The following is a 15,113-nucleotide window of genomic DNA, read 5'->3' on the forward strand; positions in this document are numbered from 1 at the left end:
CCACTAGCCCATGAGTTTCCTGAGTGTCTCACTTGTCTTTGTATTCTCAGCCACTACAGACCACACAGAACGTGCCTGGCAAATGTTTGTCGAATGAGGGAAACAGGTGTGTGGGGAGCTAAGGGCGGAAAATACCCATGACGGACATAATCAGAGCGCCCTGGTTTCCTCACCAACTTGTGTCTCTAGGCTAGCAATCATGCCCTACCTAGCAATGACCTAAGACAAGTTCCAGAAAAGTTCATGTAAGTCAAGTATTTGAAAATCAAATACTTGCTATATAAACCAGGGGAACACTATTTAAAGGAAATTGACGGTAAAGCTATTTGTAATAGGGAATAAGCAACCCCCTTTGTAATGAATACACGTGTTTATAGCCTGAGTTGGCATTCAGCAGGCAACCCCTGGCTCAGTCTACCCTTGCCTCACCATCACTTGAGCAACACTATTTCACCCTGTCTGAAGCTCTAGATCAGACTAAAAGGAGATAAAATAAACTGAAATAATCCAGCTTCTGGACAAGTTTCACCAATATTGCCTATGCTCTATTTTTAATTTCAGATGGCAAGAAAGTTCCCCAACAATGGAGTTCTGGAGGGCAGCCAACGCTTCATGGAAGCCAGGCTCTGGGCTCTTCAGCTTCCCTTGGCCGACATGGAATGGGCAAATAACACAACAGTTCTTGAGTGGGGAGCTGACTGCCAGGTAGACAGCACATCTCCAGGGCACATCTTTAAAGCAAAACTTGAGGCAACCAAGTTGTAGTCTTCTATGAATTGGCACAGGGACGAGTCCTAGTCGGAGATGCTGGGCATACAGTAAGCATTTGATAAGTGTTTGTTAGTTGCTCCAAGATAAAAATATGACACAAGGGACAAGTTTCAGAAGTTCTGGCCACAGGGACAGTTTGAGGCAGAAGGCAAGACTCAGTGTAGCGCTAACTTCTAAACAAGAACACACACTGCTGTCATCTCTGGTCACCCAGAACAATAAGGGCAGATGGTGGCCAACAGATTGATTTGTTATTCAAAGGTTTAAAGTTTCACAGATCCAGAGTCTGGTTGCCAAATGAAAGTACAAGATGCCCAGTTAAATCTGAACTTTAGACAAGCAACAAATGATTTTTATAAGATAAATATTGCATGAGACTAATATGAAAAAAATTATTGTTTATCTGAAATTCAAATGTAATTGAATGTCCTGAATTTAATCTAGCAATCTTACTTTAGAGGGAGCAGAAACATACTGTGACCCACAGATCTCCTTACTCGGTTTGATTTCTGAAACACTATTCACAGAAACGCTAAAGGAGTTTAGATGTGAATAATGAAGATTCCACTTTCCTAAGTGTGAAAAAAAGATGTCGATCAGAGCTGCCTACTCCTAGACCACAGTGAAGGGCAGGACATGAGCACAATATAATCAGGACAGGGTTTCTCAATCTCAGCAGTACTGACGATTTGGGTTGGATAGTTCTGTGAAGGGCTGTCCTGTGCATTCCAGGATGTTTAGCAGCAACCCCGGCCCCTACCTGCTAGATGCCAGTAGCACACCCCTCCCCACCCTAAGCGGTGACAAGCAAAAATGTATCTAGATATTGCCAAATGTCCCCCGGGGGCAAAAAATCTCCTCCAGTTGAAACCACTGAATTAGAAGGAATGGTCAAATAAACAGAAACTGTCATATCCATTAACCAGTGGTCACATAACAAAAGATTCTTCTCAAGGGAGAAATTTGCAGCTCGCCCAGGCCATCAAGCCCACAACAAGGATAAGAGGACTGGTCATTTCAGCTAAGACAATCAGAAACCCTTTGTCTGCCAGAAGCACAGGAGAATCTTTGGTGAGCCACGCCAGCGAAGCTCTGCATGGCACTGCACACATCACAGCAAACAGGGCGTCGCACCCGGCCTTTGAAGACATTCCTTTTAAGTGAACCTCCCTTCCAACTAAACTTTTTCCAAATCTCTTCCTGCCATTTGGAAGTTGAGTGATTCTCAGCTGAAAAAGCCTGTATATACGAGGTGCAGATGGCAGCAGTTACGGCCCTCACCAGATGCTGCAGTCTCTAATTTGATTGAAAGGATATAATTAGACAACAGAAACACTTTAATGAAAGAGCAAAACATGGAGGGAGGGAAGGATTGAAGGCCCTTAACTGATGCCAAAACACCCACCAGTAATAGAGGCTTTGAGTCTGGGGAAAAGGAAGGGGAAAGCCCCTTAAAAGGACAGTCCCCATCCTGTTTATTTCCCCATAGATGTAGAAATAGGGATTTTATTATTGTAGATTTCCACTGTATTTTATGTGGGAACAATCTGATTAAAACCAGAAGAAGTCTTCGGAAGAACATCAAAGAAAAACAAATATGGCTTCTGTGGTCATTATTAAAAATATTTTTTACCAGTCCAATAATTTTCTTTGAAGATGAATTTTTATAGATTGAACAGCAGCAAGTAATTTACATACTGGGAGGACAATTCCTACTGTTCTAGAAGAGAACTACTTGGCTGCCATGTTTTCCTCCAACTTCATGACACCAAGGAACATGGAAACCCATCTAACATATCTGTTTGGAAGACATAAAGAAACCATGCATAGTTAGTCCTATGTGCCAATGCTGCAACCGTTCTGAATCATCTTTAAAAGATGCCGTCTTTATTATTTCCTAGCATTTAAACTTTGAGTGTCAGTATACTGCTCTGGTTCTAACCAAGAACCTAACCAAGCTGAAAGAAATCCAGCCCTCAAAGTCTGAAGTTGCTAATGTGGTGTGACACTGGGGTTTGGAAGCTCCTCAGCCCACTAGAAGCAGGGCCCCGCCCTCGTGGTAAACTGAACAATAAAAGTTTAATGCTTTGGCTACTTGCCAGGGATTAAACCAGTGGCAAGAAAAACTAGAAGCCGGGCCCAGCAGAGGAGCTGCCCCCAGAGGGTACTATTGTAACTGGGAGGGAGAGAGGAAACCTTGTGTGTGCAATAAACTAAAATCTTTTTTCTGTAGAGTACTTCCTAGCCCCCAACTATGTTCCTCTTCAAACTGGTGCAAGTCCAGGCTAGGGAGGTGTTTACCTAGAAAGAGGATTAAAAGGCAGGTGGGGGGAGATTTCCTTAGACGGGGAGAAGACAAGTTTCTGAAGAGTGGCTGTTTTTGAGGAGTATGGCCACCCTGTGACATTTTTACAACAGCCTCTTTCCTTTCCCTGTTCCATCCGAATCCAGGATAATGTCTCAGAGGTGAGGTCTGGGGAAGAAGCACTGCCACCTTGAGAGGAAGACAATGAAGACAACAGAGAGAGGGCAAAAAACAGGGTGACCTCGGGCTCCTCTCCTAGACTGAGACTTCCAGGTTCCAGCTGGATTCTCAAGGTCAAACTGAGTATGGAAGGATCTCAGCCACCCTTCTCACCCCTTCAGGGGCTGCGTCGCCAGCCAGCCAGAAACTAACCTGCCAGGTGACATTAGGGGCTTGAGGAGACCTCACCTCAAAACCTGCATAGGTAGTTCTCTGAGGGACACACTCACTTCCTCCTCTGTTGTCTTTATTCAGGAGGCGGAAATTCAGGCACAAGCTGCAGACCCAAACTTCCGGCCTCTCTCAAGTGTTTTGCATTAACTGTTCCACAGCACAAACAGAATCCACTTGGTATGTTTGAATGTTTCATTTGTTTTTTTTTCCAAAAATGCTTTAATTAAAACAAAATAATCACCCATGCTAAGCATATTGTTGTTTTTTAAAGGCCATTTTAAAAATGACAACAGAACCATGGAAATAAAATTCAACTGTTTAGGGAAGATAGAAATTTGTTTTCTTCTCCCAGCCTGCTGTGGGGTTTTTTGTGCGTGTGTGTGTGTGTGTGTGTGTTGTTTTTTTTTTTTAACGTCTCAGGGCTGGTGCCACCTGCTGCCTGGGCTTTCCTCTGAGAAACAAATCTCTCAACAGTTTGATCCAAGCAACATCTGCATAGCTGAAAAAACCATGGACTGGTTCTGAGGCAGGCACTACTTTCCTTATGTAGTGCACACTGAACTGTACTGAATTTCTTTTTAAAGTGTTTTTTCAAGTCTTATTAAAGATCCAATTTTATGTGCATGAACTGCCCCCCATATGTATCCTTTTAAAAATGTGTGGTAAAATACACATAACATTTACCATTTTACCATTTCTCCCATATGTCTCTTAAAGTTAGTTAATAGTAAAAGGTAAAAGGTTCATTCATTCACCAAAATCAAGCCTCCTTGTCACCCTTCCAGACCAGTGAAAAAATCAATACATTTGGACTTAGAGCAGGACTTGGGCAAGCCCAGCCTGTGGGCCGACTCTGGCCCACTGCCTGTTTTGTATGGCCCATGAGCTAAAAATGTTTTTTAAACTGTTAAATGACTAAAGATCACTAAAAGAACAACATTTTGTGACACATTAAAAATTACAGGAAATTCAAGTATCAGTCAGTGTCCATGTAAGTTTTATTGGAACCCAGCCACACCCTTTCATTTACATTTTGTCTAGGGCTGTTTCTGCCTTAGAAAGTCAGAGTTGAGTAATTGCAACAGACAGTACATGGCCCACAAGGCCCAAATTATTTACTGTCTAGCCCTTTACAAAAAATGTTTGTTAACACCTGACCTAGAGCCTCAGATGGCATTACAGACTCAAAAATTCTAAACTAAAGATGGTAATAGTGCCCATCACCAAAACCCCCTAATCTGTATATGGTGAAGCTTTTTAAAGCAATATATTTTACCTTCATTATTTATCCCTGTTGACCAAATATGCTAACTCATAAGTGAGTGTATCAATACTATCTATATTCAGTGCACCAACTTGCTGTTTAACAGCTTTGAGATTTAAATGTCTCTTTGCCGTATCTTGAACACTTAAATAGCTTTGTCTAGTGGCTAAAACAAATTTTCACAAAAAAAGATCAGAGTTCTTTGATACCAGGTCAGTTTTGACCATTTTGTTTTTCGTAAAAGTCTCAAAGCACAAAAGCAACCGGTATGCACTTTGGTTGCCTCCGCTCCTCTCAGCCCTTGTGCTGTACACAGGGAACTCTGTTAACATTAAGGAAGCCCCCGAGAGGGACAGGGCTCTGTACAATGTGAAGCTTTCACTGTTAACTGAACTCACTGGTTTTATGACAAGATAAACCGGCTAGTAGGACAAATTCTAGATGAGAAGTCAGAGAATAAGCATCAACTACAAAAGGCCGTTCACAGCGAACATAACCCGAGTTGAAAAGCTCTGTTAATGCACATCTGATAGCCCCTAAAAGTAGTGAAACACCCAAGCAGGTATTTGCCTTAGGCGGAAAACTCTGGAGCTGAAGTCCACCCAGCCTTCTCTGCTCTTCCTACCTCTCGGCTGTCCCCTGCAGGTCAGTAAATTCCAGACGGGAATCCGCTTCGGAAAGCCCATTAGCCCCCGTGGCCCTGGCTGCCCTGGTTCTTGAAAAGGGAGTCTAAATTCCACCACTAACCTCCACCTACCTTCTTATCAGTTATGAAGGAAGGGAGAGAATCTCAAAGAATGAAGAGAAGGGAGATCATCTGGGGTTGGCTACACACTGTAATTAGAAGTAGCATTGATGGGGAATGAGCTAACTGTTTTTATAAAGTCAGCATTCAAAAAATGCAAACCACCAGTAATTTAAATATTACAAAATTGTGCAGAATATAAGTATTGAAATAATTTTTTCCATCCACAAAATTTTAGAGAAAATTACAGTATCAAAAAATATGAAATGGCAAGTTTGGCATCTCCTCAGAGGAAAACGTGTTTTTTATTGGAAAAGATTTTTAAAAACTAGTGGGCAGGCTCTAGACAGGATATGATCCTGAAGACCATGTGGCATCTCCTTAAAACTGCTTCTGGAACTAAATAGGAAAAAAATCACAAAGGCAGTGATGTACCAGGACGGTAGGGAAAAAAGCTGGTGAGGCTCACTGAATTGGGAACTTGGGCCACTTATCATAAATCATTTCACAATGGTTATTTATTTGTCTCTACCCCCAGACTCCCGAATAAAAGCACACCAAGGTTTGCAGTTCAACCTACTTAAGAACTGACCCTTCCTAGCAAAGCAAAGGTGCCTGAGGAGGGGACACCACCTTCTAACAAGCATAAGCACAGAGCTGGCCCACTTCACACTTTTCAGAGCTATTACTCTGCCCTTTCCAGGAGAGGAACCAGTTTATTTCCACCCATACCTCTCTCTCTCTGTAGAGGACATTAAATCCTGACCACACAGATGGCAAAGTGGAGCTAAGGGGTTACTAGGTTACAGTTATGTTGACATATCCTGGCTCTAAGAAAGTTCCTCCTTCATTCCTCACATACGGGAAACATTAGAAGTGATCAAACTTTTGCAGAAGTTTCTGCAGAAGTCCCACAGAAGGCTGCTGATCACTCAAAAACCACTTCTTGACTGTAAGGTTTACAACACCTGGAGACACCCCTTCTGCTGATCTAAAGCCAAGCTTTGCCTTTAACAAAAATTAATCAGACTGGAAGCTCACAGCATTCCCAGGGCAAATGAGGTGTCCAGCACTTGGTAAACTGTGAGCGCTATAAAAAGTATTATTAAAATGTTCAGTGACTGTCTTCCCTGTGTAGGTGTGTTACCTGCAGTATATCACTTAACTGTCATAACACACTGCTAGGTCATTATCATCATCCCTCCTTTACAGATGAGGAAACTGAGGCTCAGAGCTGAAGGCACAGCCCAAAGTCACACAGTAAGTCCCAACACTAAATCCTATCTTTATCACTAATCCAAACTGGTAAGTAAACAAAACAACTCTTGAGATTTCTTTCTACAGCAAAATCCTGTCTTTCCAACGTCACAGTTTACGACTTTGGGTTGAGAACCCAGAGGCTAGTTTCCTTACTAGGGCAAACCTGTAACGCACTCTTCCCGTCCCTTCCACTAATGCCCAATTCTGAACACCTGTGGGACCTGCAGAGAAATGTAACTGGGCCAGACAACGCCCTCTTCCTTGCTTTTCAACTTAGGGAGTTTCGCTGCAAGGAAGGGTGTGCGGGGAAGCTAAGCAAAACCCCAGCTTCCATTCCGATCTAGGGCCCCACCTCGGGAAGACCTGGCCTTGACCTCGGCCTAGGGGGCGGGTGACCCTGTTCAAAGTGTGTAGCTACCCGGGAAACCGGGCTCTGCATTGCACTCTCAGGATAAGCACCCCAAGCTCTGTAGGGTACAAGTCTCCCATCACCCGGTCTTTCTTCCCCTCCCCACGCTGGACCGGCACCTGAGTCACGGGGAAGTTCAAAGCGGTCCTGGGCGGAGGGAGGGGACTTTCGGGCTGGGAAGAGCGGGTCGTCTCGGGACCCGGACCTGCCTCTTGCAGGGCAGGCAGGTCACCCTGACTACTCACGAGGCAGAAATTACAGTGTGAGGCGAGCGGGTGCAGCCGGGACCCCAGCGGACGGGCGCCAGCTCTCGTCGCCTCCGCACCCGCTCCAGAGCCTCTGGCGCGGGGGTCCACGGGCGCGGGTGGGAGAGGGCACTGGGGGCGAGGGGGCGTCCTTGTGGGGCTTGCGGGGGGGCCGGGCCCAGAGTGTCGCTGAGGGGATTGGGGAGGGGGTAGCGTCTAGGGCCTAGGTGAGGGGCGACCCAGCCCGAGGTGCGTCGCTGGGAGACTTAGGGACGAAGTCTCAGGAGGTGCTTGGGCAGAGCGGGCGTCCCCGCCCGAGGGCGTCGCTGAGGGACTCGAGCTGGGGGTGCCGGGTCCTGAGACAGAGGAGACGTCCCCGCCCCAGGGCGTCACTGAGAAGCCAGGCGAAAGGGTCTCTGAGGTACGGAGGCAGAGAGGGCGCCGGCCTGGGGGCGTCGCCGAGGGGCCTGCGGGAGTCCCGGGCCCTGAGGTGGGACCGCCCCCGCCCGAGGGGCGTCGCTGCGGGGCTGGAGAAGAAGTCCCAGAAAGTAGAGGCGAGGGGGTTGGGCGCCCCGCGCGGGCTCCGCGCACCGCGGGCGCTGGGGGTCCCTCACTCACCGGGTCCGGGGCCGAGGCCGGGTCTGGGCGCGGGCCGGGCCGCCAGCGTGAGCGCGGCGGCGGAGAGCAGAGCGAGGCGGGCGGCGGGCGGCGCCATGGGCGGTCAGTGCGGGGCCCCGGGGCGCGGCCCGGGGGAGAGGGGGCAGCGCAGGGAGCCGGGGGCGGCCATGGGAGCGGGACGCTGGGCTCGAGCGTGGCCCCGCCCCGGCTGCCCGGCCGCCCCGCCCCGGCCCGCCTTCCCCAGCGCCGCCACCGCCCCGGCCGCCTGGGGCCCGCCCGGCTCCGCCGTGAGGCCCGAGGGGAGGAGCCGACTGCGCTCGCCCGCTCCGCCCACGCCTGCCACTCACGCGCCAGTCCCCGCCCACACCCCTTCACCTGGGCCTGCCCACCCGCGGAGGGCTTCCCGGGTACGTTCAAGGGGCGGGACCAGCAGGTGAGGGGCGGGGTCTAGAGCCCCGCCTCCCAGTCCAAGAGTAGGTTTGGCCCGGTTGGACCGGGCCGGGCGCCCAGTGACCCCTGCTCCACCCTCACTCGGGTCGTGACCCACACCGCGGGCTCAACCGCAACCGTAATAATCGTAACAGCAGTTTGCAAACCGCTTTTCGCAGCTTGGCTCATCGTCGTGATTTAAGTAAGGGTGCTCTGCAGTCAGCCTATCCGGGTTCATATCCTCCTTGATCACCTGCAAGATTTTAGGCAGATTTAAAGGAAAAAGTAGCTCTCTTCAATTTCCCCGTTTGTTTAATGCGGGCGTTGATAGCAATTACTCCCAAAGCAGTTGTACTAAACGAGACAGTGTGTAAACTTACGCACACACAGGTTAGGATATGTTAAGTTCCTTTCACCACCCCAGTTCTTGCAGCCACGAGAGAGGCAGCACACTGAGGCCTGGTTCCGAATCCTACCGCACATCCTTTGTCAACTGGGGCATGTTTTCTGCTTTGTCAGAGCCTGTCATCTGCAAAATAAGAATAATAAAAGGCCTTCACAAGATTAGATAAGATAGAAGCGAGTAAAGCGCCCGACACTGAGAAATTCCAGAAGTGGATGGGCAATGATGCTTTCTTAGACTGCGATGCCGGGGCTGGCAGTGCGCGTGCCTCGCTTAAACCCTTGGCCCCCATTTGGCCGGGGCTTTGCCCATCACTCACCCACAAGGTCTTCCCCGCCCACCCTCGGGGTCTTCCGTGGGCCTCTCTCCTCCCCCGCATTCCTCCAGGCAGAGACTTTCCTTCGGCTCCCGCCTAAAGCGCTGCGGTGACGCCCCGCTGGGCATGTCCGGGCGGCTCGGCGGGCGCTTTTAAGTCCCTGGTCCCAGACTTGCAAGTGCGGGCCTGCGCCCGGCGCGGCGGCAGCAGCTTCTGCCCTCCTGTGCCGACTCGCCGCGCCCTGAACGGGGCTGGGCTGTCCCCGCCCCGCGGGCTCCCAGGCCCGCCTTAGGTCCACCAGTCCCTGCGCCCCCTAGCCACCCCGGAGCCGTCCCCTCGCCCAATCTCAAGTCCCCCCCACCCCATGCCCCCGCATCCCCCCACCCCAGCTGCTCCCGGAGATGGGCCCCAAAGGCGCAGCTACCTCCCACGAGGCTTCCCAGCGGAGTCCCTCTCCACCCACACGACCCAGCACCGCGGCAAGAATAATCTTGTTCAGTCGTTGTTTTCACTGTGTCATTCTCGAACTCAAGAATCCTCTGGGCTCCTTATTGGAGCAGGGGGACACCCCCGTACACCAGGTCCCCGGGGACACACCCTCCACATCCCACCTGGTGTCTTGCTTACCCTCTCTCTTCAGCACCATTTTGGGCCCTTCCCCACTTCCAAAAGCACCTCCTCCAACAGAACCTGGGAATTCTTTACCTCTTAACTCGCACCCTCATAGGCAGGGGCACCTTGAAGAAGAATCAAATGGGAAGATGCAAGTAAAACCATCAGCACAAAGCAAGCGCTCAGTTAAGATTCCTCCATTTAACAAATATTCAGTGAGGAGCCTGCCAAGAGCACCAGCAGCAGAACTCCCACTCTAACGGAGGGGAGAGTCCAATCAACCAGCCTCAAAGTCATGTGAATTTCAGAGAGCAAAAAGTACTACAAAGACAAGGAAATGATGTTGACAGAGAACTGGACTGTTTCAGATAGCGCTCTGGGGAGAGGTTTTAGCAAAGCAGGATACAGCTCTCTACAGTTTGCAAAGGCTCTTTCACATCTCATCCTCATTTCAGAGGAGGGACTAAGAAGGGGCAGACAGGGGTTTGACATCAGGTTTATTTGGCCAAATCTGGTGACTTATGCCTAATGGTAGTAGCTTCCACCTGCCTTAATGCCCAGCTGGGTGGGTACGAGCCCCCTTTATTCTGCTCTCTTGGCCTCTGTAACCCGAACGGGTTACAGTGAGAAATGAAAATGTGGGGTCCCTTGTTCAAAATTAATAAGAATTTCAAGATGATGACAACAGGGCATTAAACCAAGTCGGGGGCCCTTCTAAGCTTGGGGGCCTAAGTCTCTAACTACACAGGATGCACACCCTTGAAAGCTGGTGTGTACAATAGAACTCAGAACTAGTGTGCAAGCCCCTGCTCCTGCTGGCCGTCCCCAGGCCTCCCTCCTCTTTTCCAGCGCAAAGCCCAGCACAGGTGATGGAAACAGCACACAGAGGCTAAAAATACAGCCGAGCAGGTCTAGGTCAGGGCACGTAGTGGCTCAAGGTCTTTGCTCAGTTATGTGGCCCTGGGCCCTGGCAAGGAGCAGCCTGGGCTATTCATTTCAGTGCTTCACATGCCCCTGTCATTGAGCAGCTTTATTTCATGGAAAGAGTGAGGGCATTGACTATAGCCCCTGAGGCCTCCAGGAAGATGTTGGTGTCTGTCTGTCTGCCTGCTCTCGCTCTGCAGTCAGGTCCTTAAGGGCAGCAGGATGTGCCAAGCAGCTGGGAGATCTCAGCTGGTGGAGTCTGGGTGATTCTGGTATCTTTGACCATTGCCTTTTTTTTTTAAATGGAGCTACTGGGGATTAAACCCAGGACCTTGTGTATGCTATTCATGCACTCTACCACTGAGCTATACCCTTCCCCTGATCCTGGTGTCTTTGAAACTCCAGTTGGGATGAATTCTGCTCAAAGGGCAGTTGTGTTGTGGAGAGAGCCCTGGATGAGGAGTCTGCAACCTTTTATTGAGGATTTTACTAAACTCTGAGCAGGGTGCAGTGTTTGCCATCACATCTCATGTCTGATGGTAGCCCTTGGAGGGAGGCACCGTTACCACCCACCTCATCCAGAGAGGTTAAACGGCTGGCCCAAGGTGGTGGAGCTGGGTTGGAATCCAGTCAGCGGGACTCCAGGACTCTACTCCTAATCACCGTGGTGAATTGCCTTCTAGGGTTCTAGCAACAAGTGCTTACTGACTGGTCCAAGGCTGAGATTACGGTGAGGCAAGAGAGGCGTTTGCCTCAGGCACAAGACTCAAGGGGGCCACCCAAATTCAGAAATCAAGAGAAATGTATATTTAATCCATTTTAAAATATATTATATTTAATGGAGAGTGTTTTAATACAATATCTTTTAAACATCTAAATTCATGATGAACAGAATATCGAAGTTTTTAAAAAAAAGATCTAGATGCTTGGTTTTCCTTTAGCCTCAGGCTTGACTCGGCACAGTTCTGCTACTGCTCCTGTCTCCCAGGTTTCTGGGTCAGGCAACTGGTGATGGAAGAATCAAGGGGAGTAATGCTTTGCCTGTTCTGAGAGGGGTTGGTGGGGGACACAACAGGCTAGAGGTGTCTGTGTGCATCCAGGTGACCACGTCGGAGACCGCAGAGCCAGGTGGGCCAGGGCAGCAGGAGGGGCAAGGCACCGTTATTTCACATACTTGGCCCAGATAGGTGTGTATCCAGCACATGTGGTCTAAATCACTGGTCCTCTAACTTTGCATCATGGTTCAGGAATCTTTTCAAATTTTCTCATCCAAAGTTTTTCTCTTCTTTCTGAAAACTTCTACATCATGAACCTCAGATATGTTCCCATATGGGTGTGGAAGTTTACTCGCTTGGGTGTGAAAATAAAAACATCTTCTGAGGAAATTAAAAACAATTAAATTCCACTAGAATTTGGGGGTGGGGCATGAAGGAGGAAGGGGAGGATTCATTAAAATTGGCTCAATTTCCTCTTTATTAACTGAGCATCCAGAAAGAGAATAGGAGCTCAGGGAAATTAAAGAGAAGAAAGGTGGTAGTAAAGGAAAAGGAGAAGGAAGAAAGATTACAAGGGCTGAGAATACAGTGATGAGAGCTTGGATCAGTATTAGAGAAGGGCTGATGTGTTTCCAAATAGAAGCAGTGGTTTAGATACCTCAGGGAGAACGGCTACAAACGGTGGGTGGAAAATAAAGGTTATTTAGACAGATCTCAGCAAAATAAAAAAGGTTCATTGAAGAATCAAACTGAGGAAAAGGCTTTTCTGCAACACAGAAGCCCTACGGCCTCAACCCTAAGTTCTCCAAATCAAGTGTTGGCACCAACAATGGAAATTCCTGCCATGGCTTCAGGACCCTGGACCAGATAGAGTCTTTCCATCCTGACTTTATAATTCTCAGCAACCTTCAATGGAACAACCTCTGTTAAAGACTAGTTACTTTCCGTAGTGTGTCCTCAGGTACCTACTTCCGCTTCCATCTAACAAAGCATGGGATATTCGGGACAACTGCTGCAACCAGGAGGAAATGTAGGTTCTGCAGATACATCATGTCCTCAAGGTGGACGAATCTGACAAATGTTTAGCGAAAATGGAACATGGGAAAAGAAATGTCAGATACCCAAGTCAGGTCAGAATCGTTCCCAGATTCAAGAGGCTCATTGCTTTCAACAAGGATTGACTGTATAGCACAGGGAACTATATTCAATATCTTGTAAGGACCTATCATGGAAAAGAATCTGAAAAGTTATGTATGTATAACTGACTCACTTTGCTGCACACCTGAAGTTAACACAGTATTGTAAATCAACTATACTTCAGTTAAAAAAAAAAGACTCTCATTGCTTGACCAGATGGACACATATGAAGGACCTGGGATGAAGTTCATATCAAAGGTTGGGTTATGTCACTCACATGAACAACAGGAATTCCAGAAAAGTTCAGGTGAACAAATGGGCCACAATATTAATAGCAGTAATAAGAAGTTTGTTTCTTGAGCACTTACTCTGTGCCAGGAGCCACACCAAGTGCTTCCCATGCATTGTCCCATTTCCTCCTCACAGTGATTCTTGGGTAGGGACTACTATTATCCCCATTTCACAGATGAGGAAAGTAATGTCCAGAGATGTAAATTCACTTGCTCATTGAGAGATGGATCTGGGATGTCAGCTCGGGCAGACCAACTCCTGAGTCCAGAGAAAGTCTCATGCCAAGGACAGGACTAGATGTGGTCTGTGTCTACATGTGGTATGTGGCTGGGGCAACTAGACGTGAGGCAAGGCACCACAATGAGGGCTCTGAGTGGATGAGGGCAGGGTGGTATAGACCATGGTTGGGTTGAGTCCAGCCTTTGGCAGGTTCCTAGCTTTGGGACCTGGGGCCACAGTCCTTAAGTGGCTCAGTTTCTTTGTCTTTAAAGCAGGGATGGCAACAGTCCCAAACTCATAAGACTGTTGGTGGCATTTCATGTGATGGTGTTTGTAAAGTGTCTAGAACCATGTTTGGATTTCAGTAAGCATTCAATAAATACAGATTTTACTGGAAAAGGAGAAATAGCACAGGCCAAATTACTCTGAGTTAGTTTTAAGGGACGTGAGGGTTACCTACTGGGCCACCGTCAATTGGAGGGAGTGATGTGGAAGGGAGAGAAGGTGGAATTTGATGGAATTGGAAGACTGTGCATCAGCTGCCATCATGAGAACAGCTCTGTGCTAGAAGGAGGGTCTGAGAGCTCCTCAGAGCCTGAGCAGTGTCACTTGGTCATTGAATAGAAGGCCTGGAAAGAAAATCCATTTGAGTGTCTGGAAAGAGGTGGTGCAGGAAAGCCAACCTCAGGATGCGGAAGGATAGAAGGGAAACAGAAGAGCAGCTCCTAGCCCACCTTTCTTGCCCAAAATCTCCCTTCTGTCTCTGTAGCCCAAGAGCCTGGTGGCACTTCTTTGGGATTCACCAGTTTGGGAAGGATGCTTGGCTGCCCAGTCTCCAGACACTTGCAAACCCTTCCCAAAGACAAACCCTTTCCAGCACCCTGCTGTAAAACTGACCCACCTCTTGGGAGGTGAGGCTAGGCCTTGCTGCTGAATGGGTCCCATTGTCCTCCCAAGCGTCTGTGGGTCCAGATGCCGTGGGCCTGGAGGTGGTTCCACCACAGCCTGCGGTGCGGTCTGCTTGCAGACTTTGATTCAGTCCAGGGACCAAAAAAATCAAACAGGCAACACATGTGATTCCAGGAACTCCTGCCAGACTCATACTCTGTTTTTCCATCATTTCGCTCCCCCCCCCGGGGAGGGAGCCTCCTTTGGCATCCTGCACATGAAAAATCAAAACCACCAACAGGACAAGCACCTGATAAGGAGCTAGGCATTGCCCAAGTGTTCCCAGGAAGAGGTGTCTTTGTTCTGGTTTCAAGCCCTTGACACCGCTAACAGCTCTAATTACTGCATTTGCCATGGGATGTAAAATAAAACCGCATTCCAGAAACCATGTAGTCTCTCGGGGAGAGACACTGCAGGAACGTGTTCTTTCATTTCTGGTCCCTGACTTTGGCAGCTATTCTGAGAACTTAACAGTACCTTCTTTATGTACACGGAGAAGGGCACTTTCGCACATGTAAGGGTGCATCTCGCTACCTGTATCCACAAATCTGGTCTGCATATTTGACTCTGCTGCGTGCAAAGCATGCTTCTTAAGAATGTCAGGACCTTCAAAATTCACCCAAGCCATTTTGGGGGAAATGAGGACTTTAGAATTTCCTGAGGCTGGAAGCACAAGAAAATAGAATTTCTTCCAACATAATTTAACTATAAAAATCTGATGATGTAACACCTACCCACACCCACATCACAAACCAAAGTGACATCACAAATACTAGAGATAATGGTTCAAAACTGCCTGCATGTGAGCCAAAGTCTAAACAAACAGCAA

At 48.4% G+C, this 15,113-nt stretch overlaps 1 protein-coding gene across 3 annotated transcripts in view; it reads right to left on the reverse strand.

Annotated features, from left to right (window-relative positions):
* The window catches only part of KREMEN1 (kringle containing transmembrane protein 1), a 50,666-nt gene extending 41,043 nt beyond the window's left edge, over nucleotides 1–9,623 (reverse strand). The window contains exons 1-2 of one of the 3 annotated variants that reach the window (XM_072953362.1): nucleotides 9,583–9,623; nucleotides 8,820–8,968 (exon numbers count right to left, since the gene is read on the reverse strand). In XM_072953362.1, the coding sequence (XP_072809463.1) occupies nucleotides 8,820–8,922 (103 nt within the window). In that variant the 5' untranslated portion in view covers nucleotides 8,923–8,968; nucleotides 9,583–9,623. Of the gene's footprint in view, nucleotides 1–8,010; nucleotides 8,275–8,819; nucleotides 8,969–9,161; nucleotides 9,270–9,582 lie in introns of those variants that run through there. The other 2 variants (XM_015247356.3, XM_072953363.1) reach the window with 2 other exon arrangements.
* Nucleotides 9,624–15,113: the final 5,490 nt, after the last annotated feature.

The sequence above is a fragment of the Vicugna pacos genome, chromosome 32 (genome assembly GCF_048564905.1).
Source record: "Vicugna pacos chromosome 32, VicPac4, whole genome shotgun sequence".
Taxonomy (NCBI): domain Eukaryota; kingdom Metazoa; phylum Chordata; class Mammalia; order Artiodactyla; family Camelidae; genus Vicugna; species Vicugna pacos.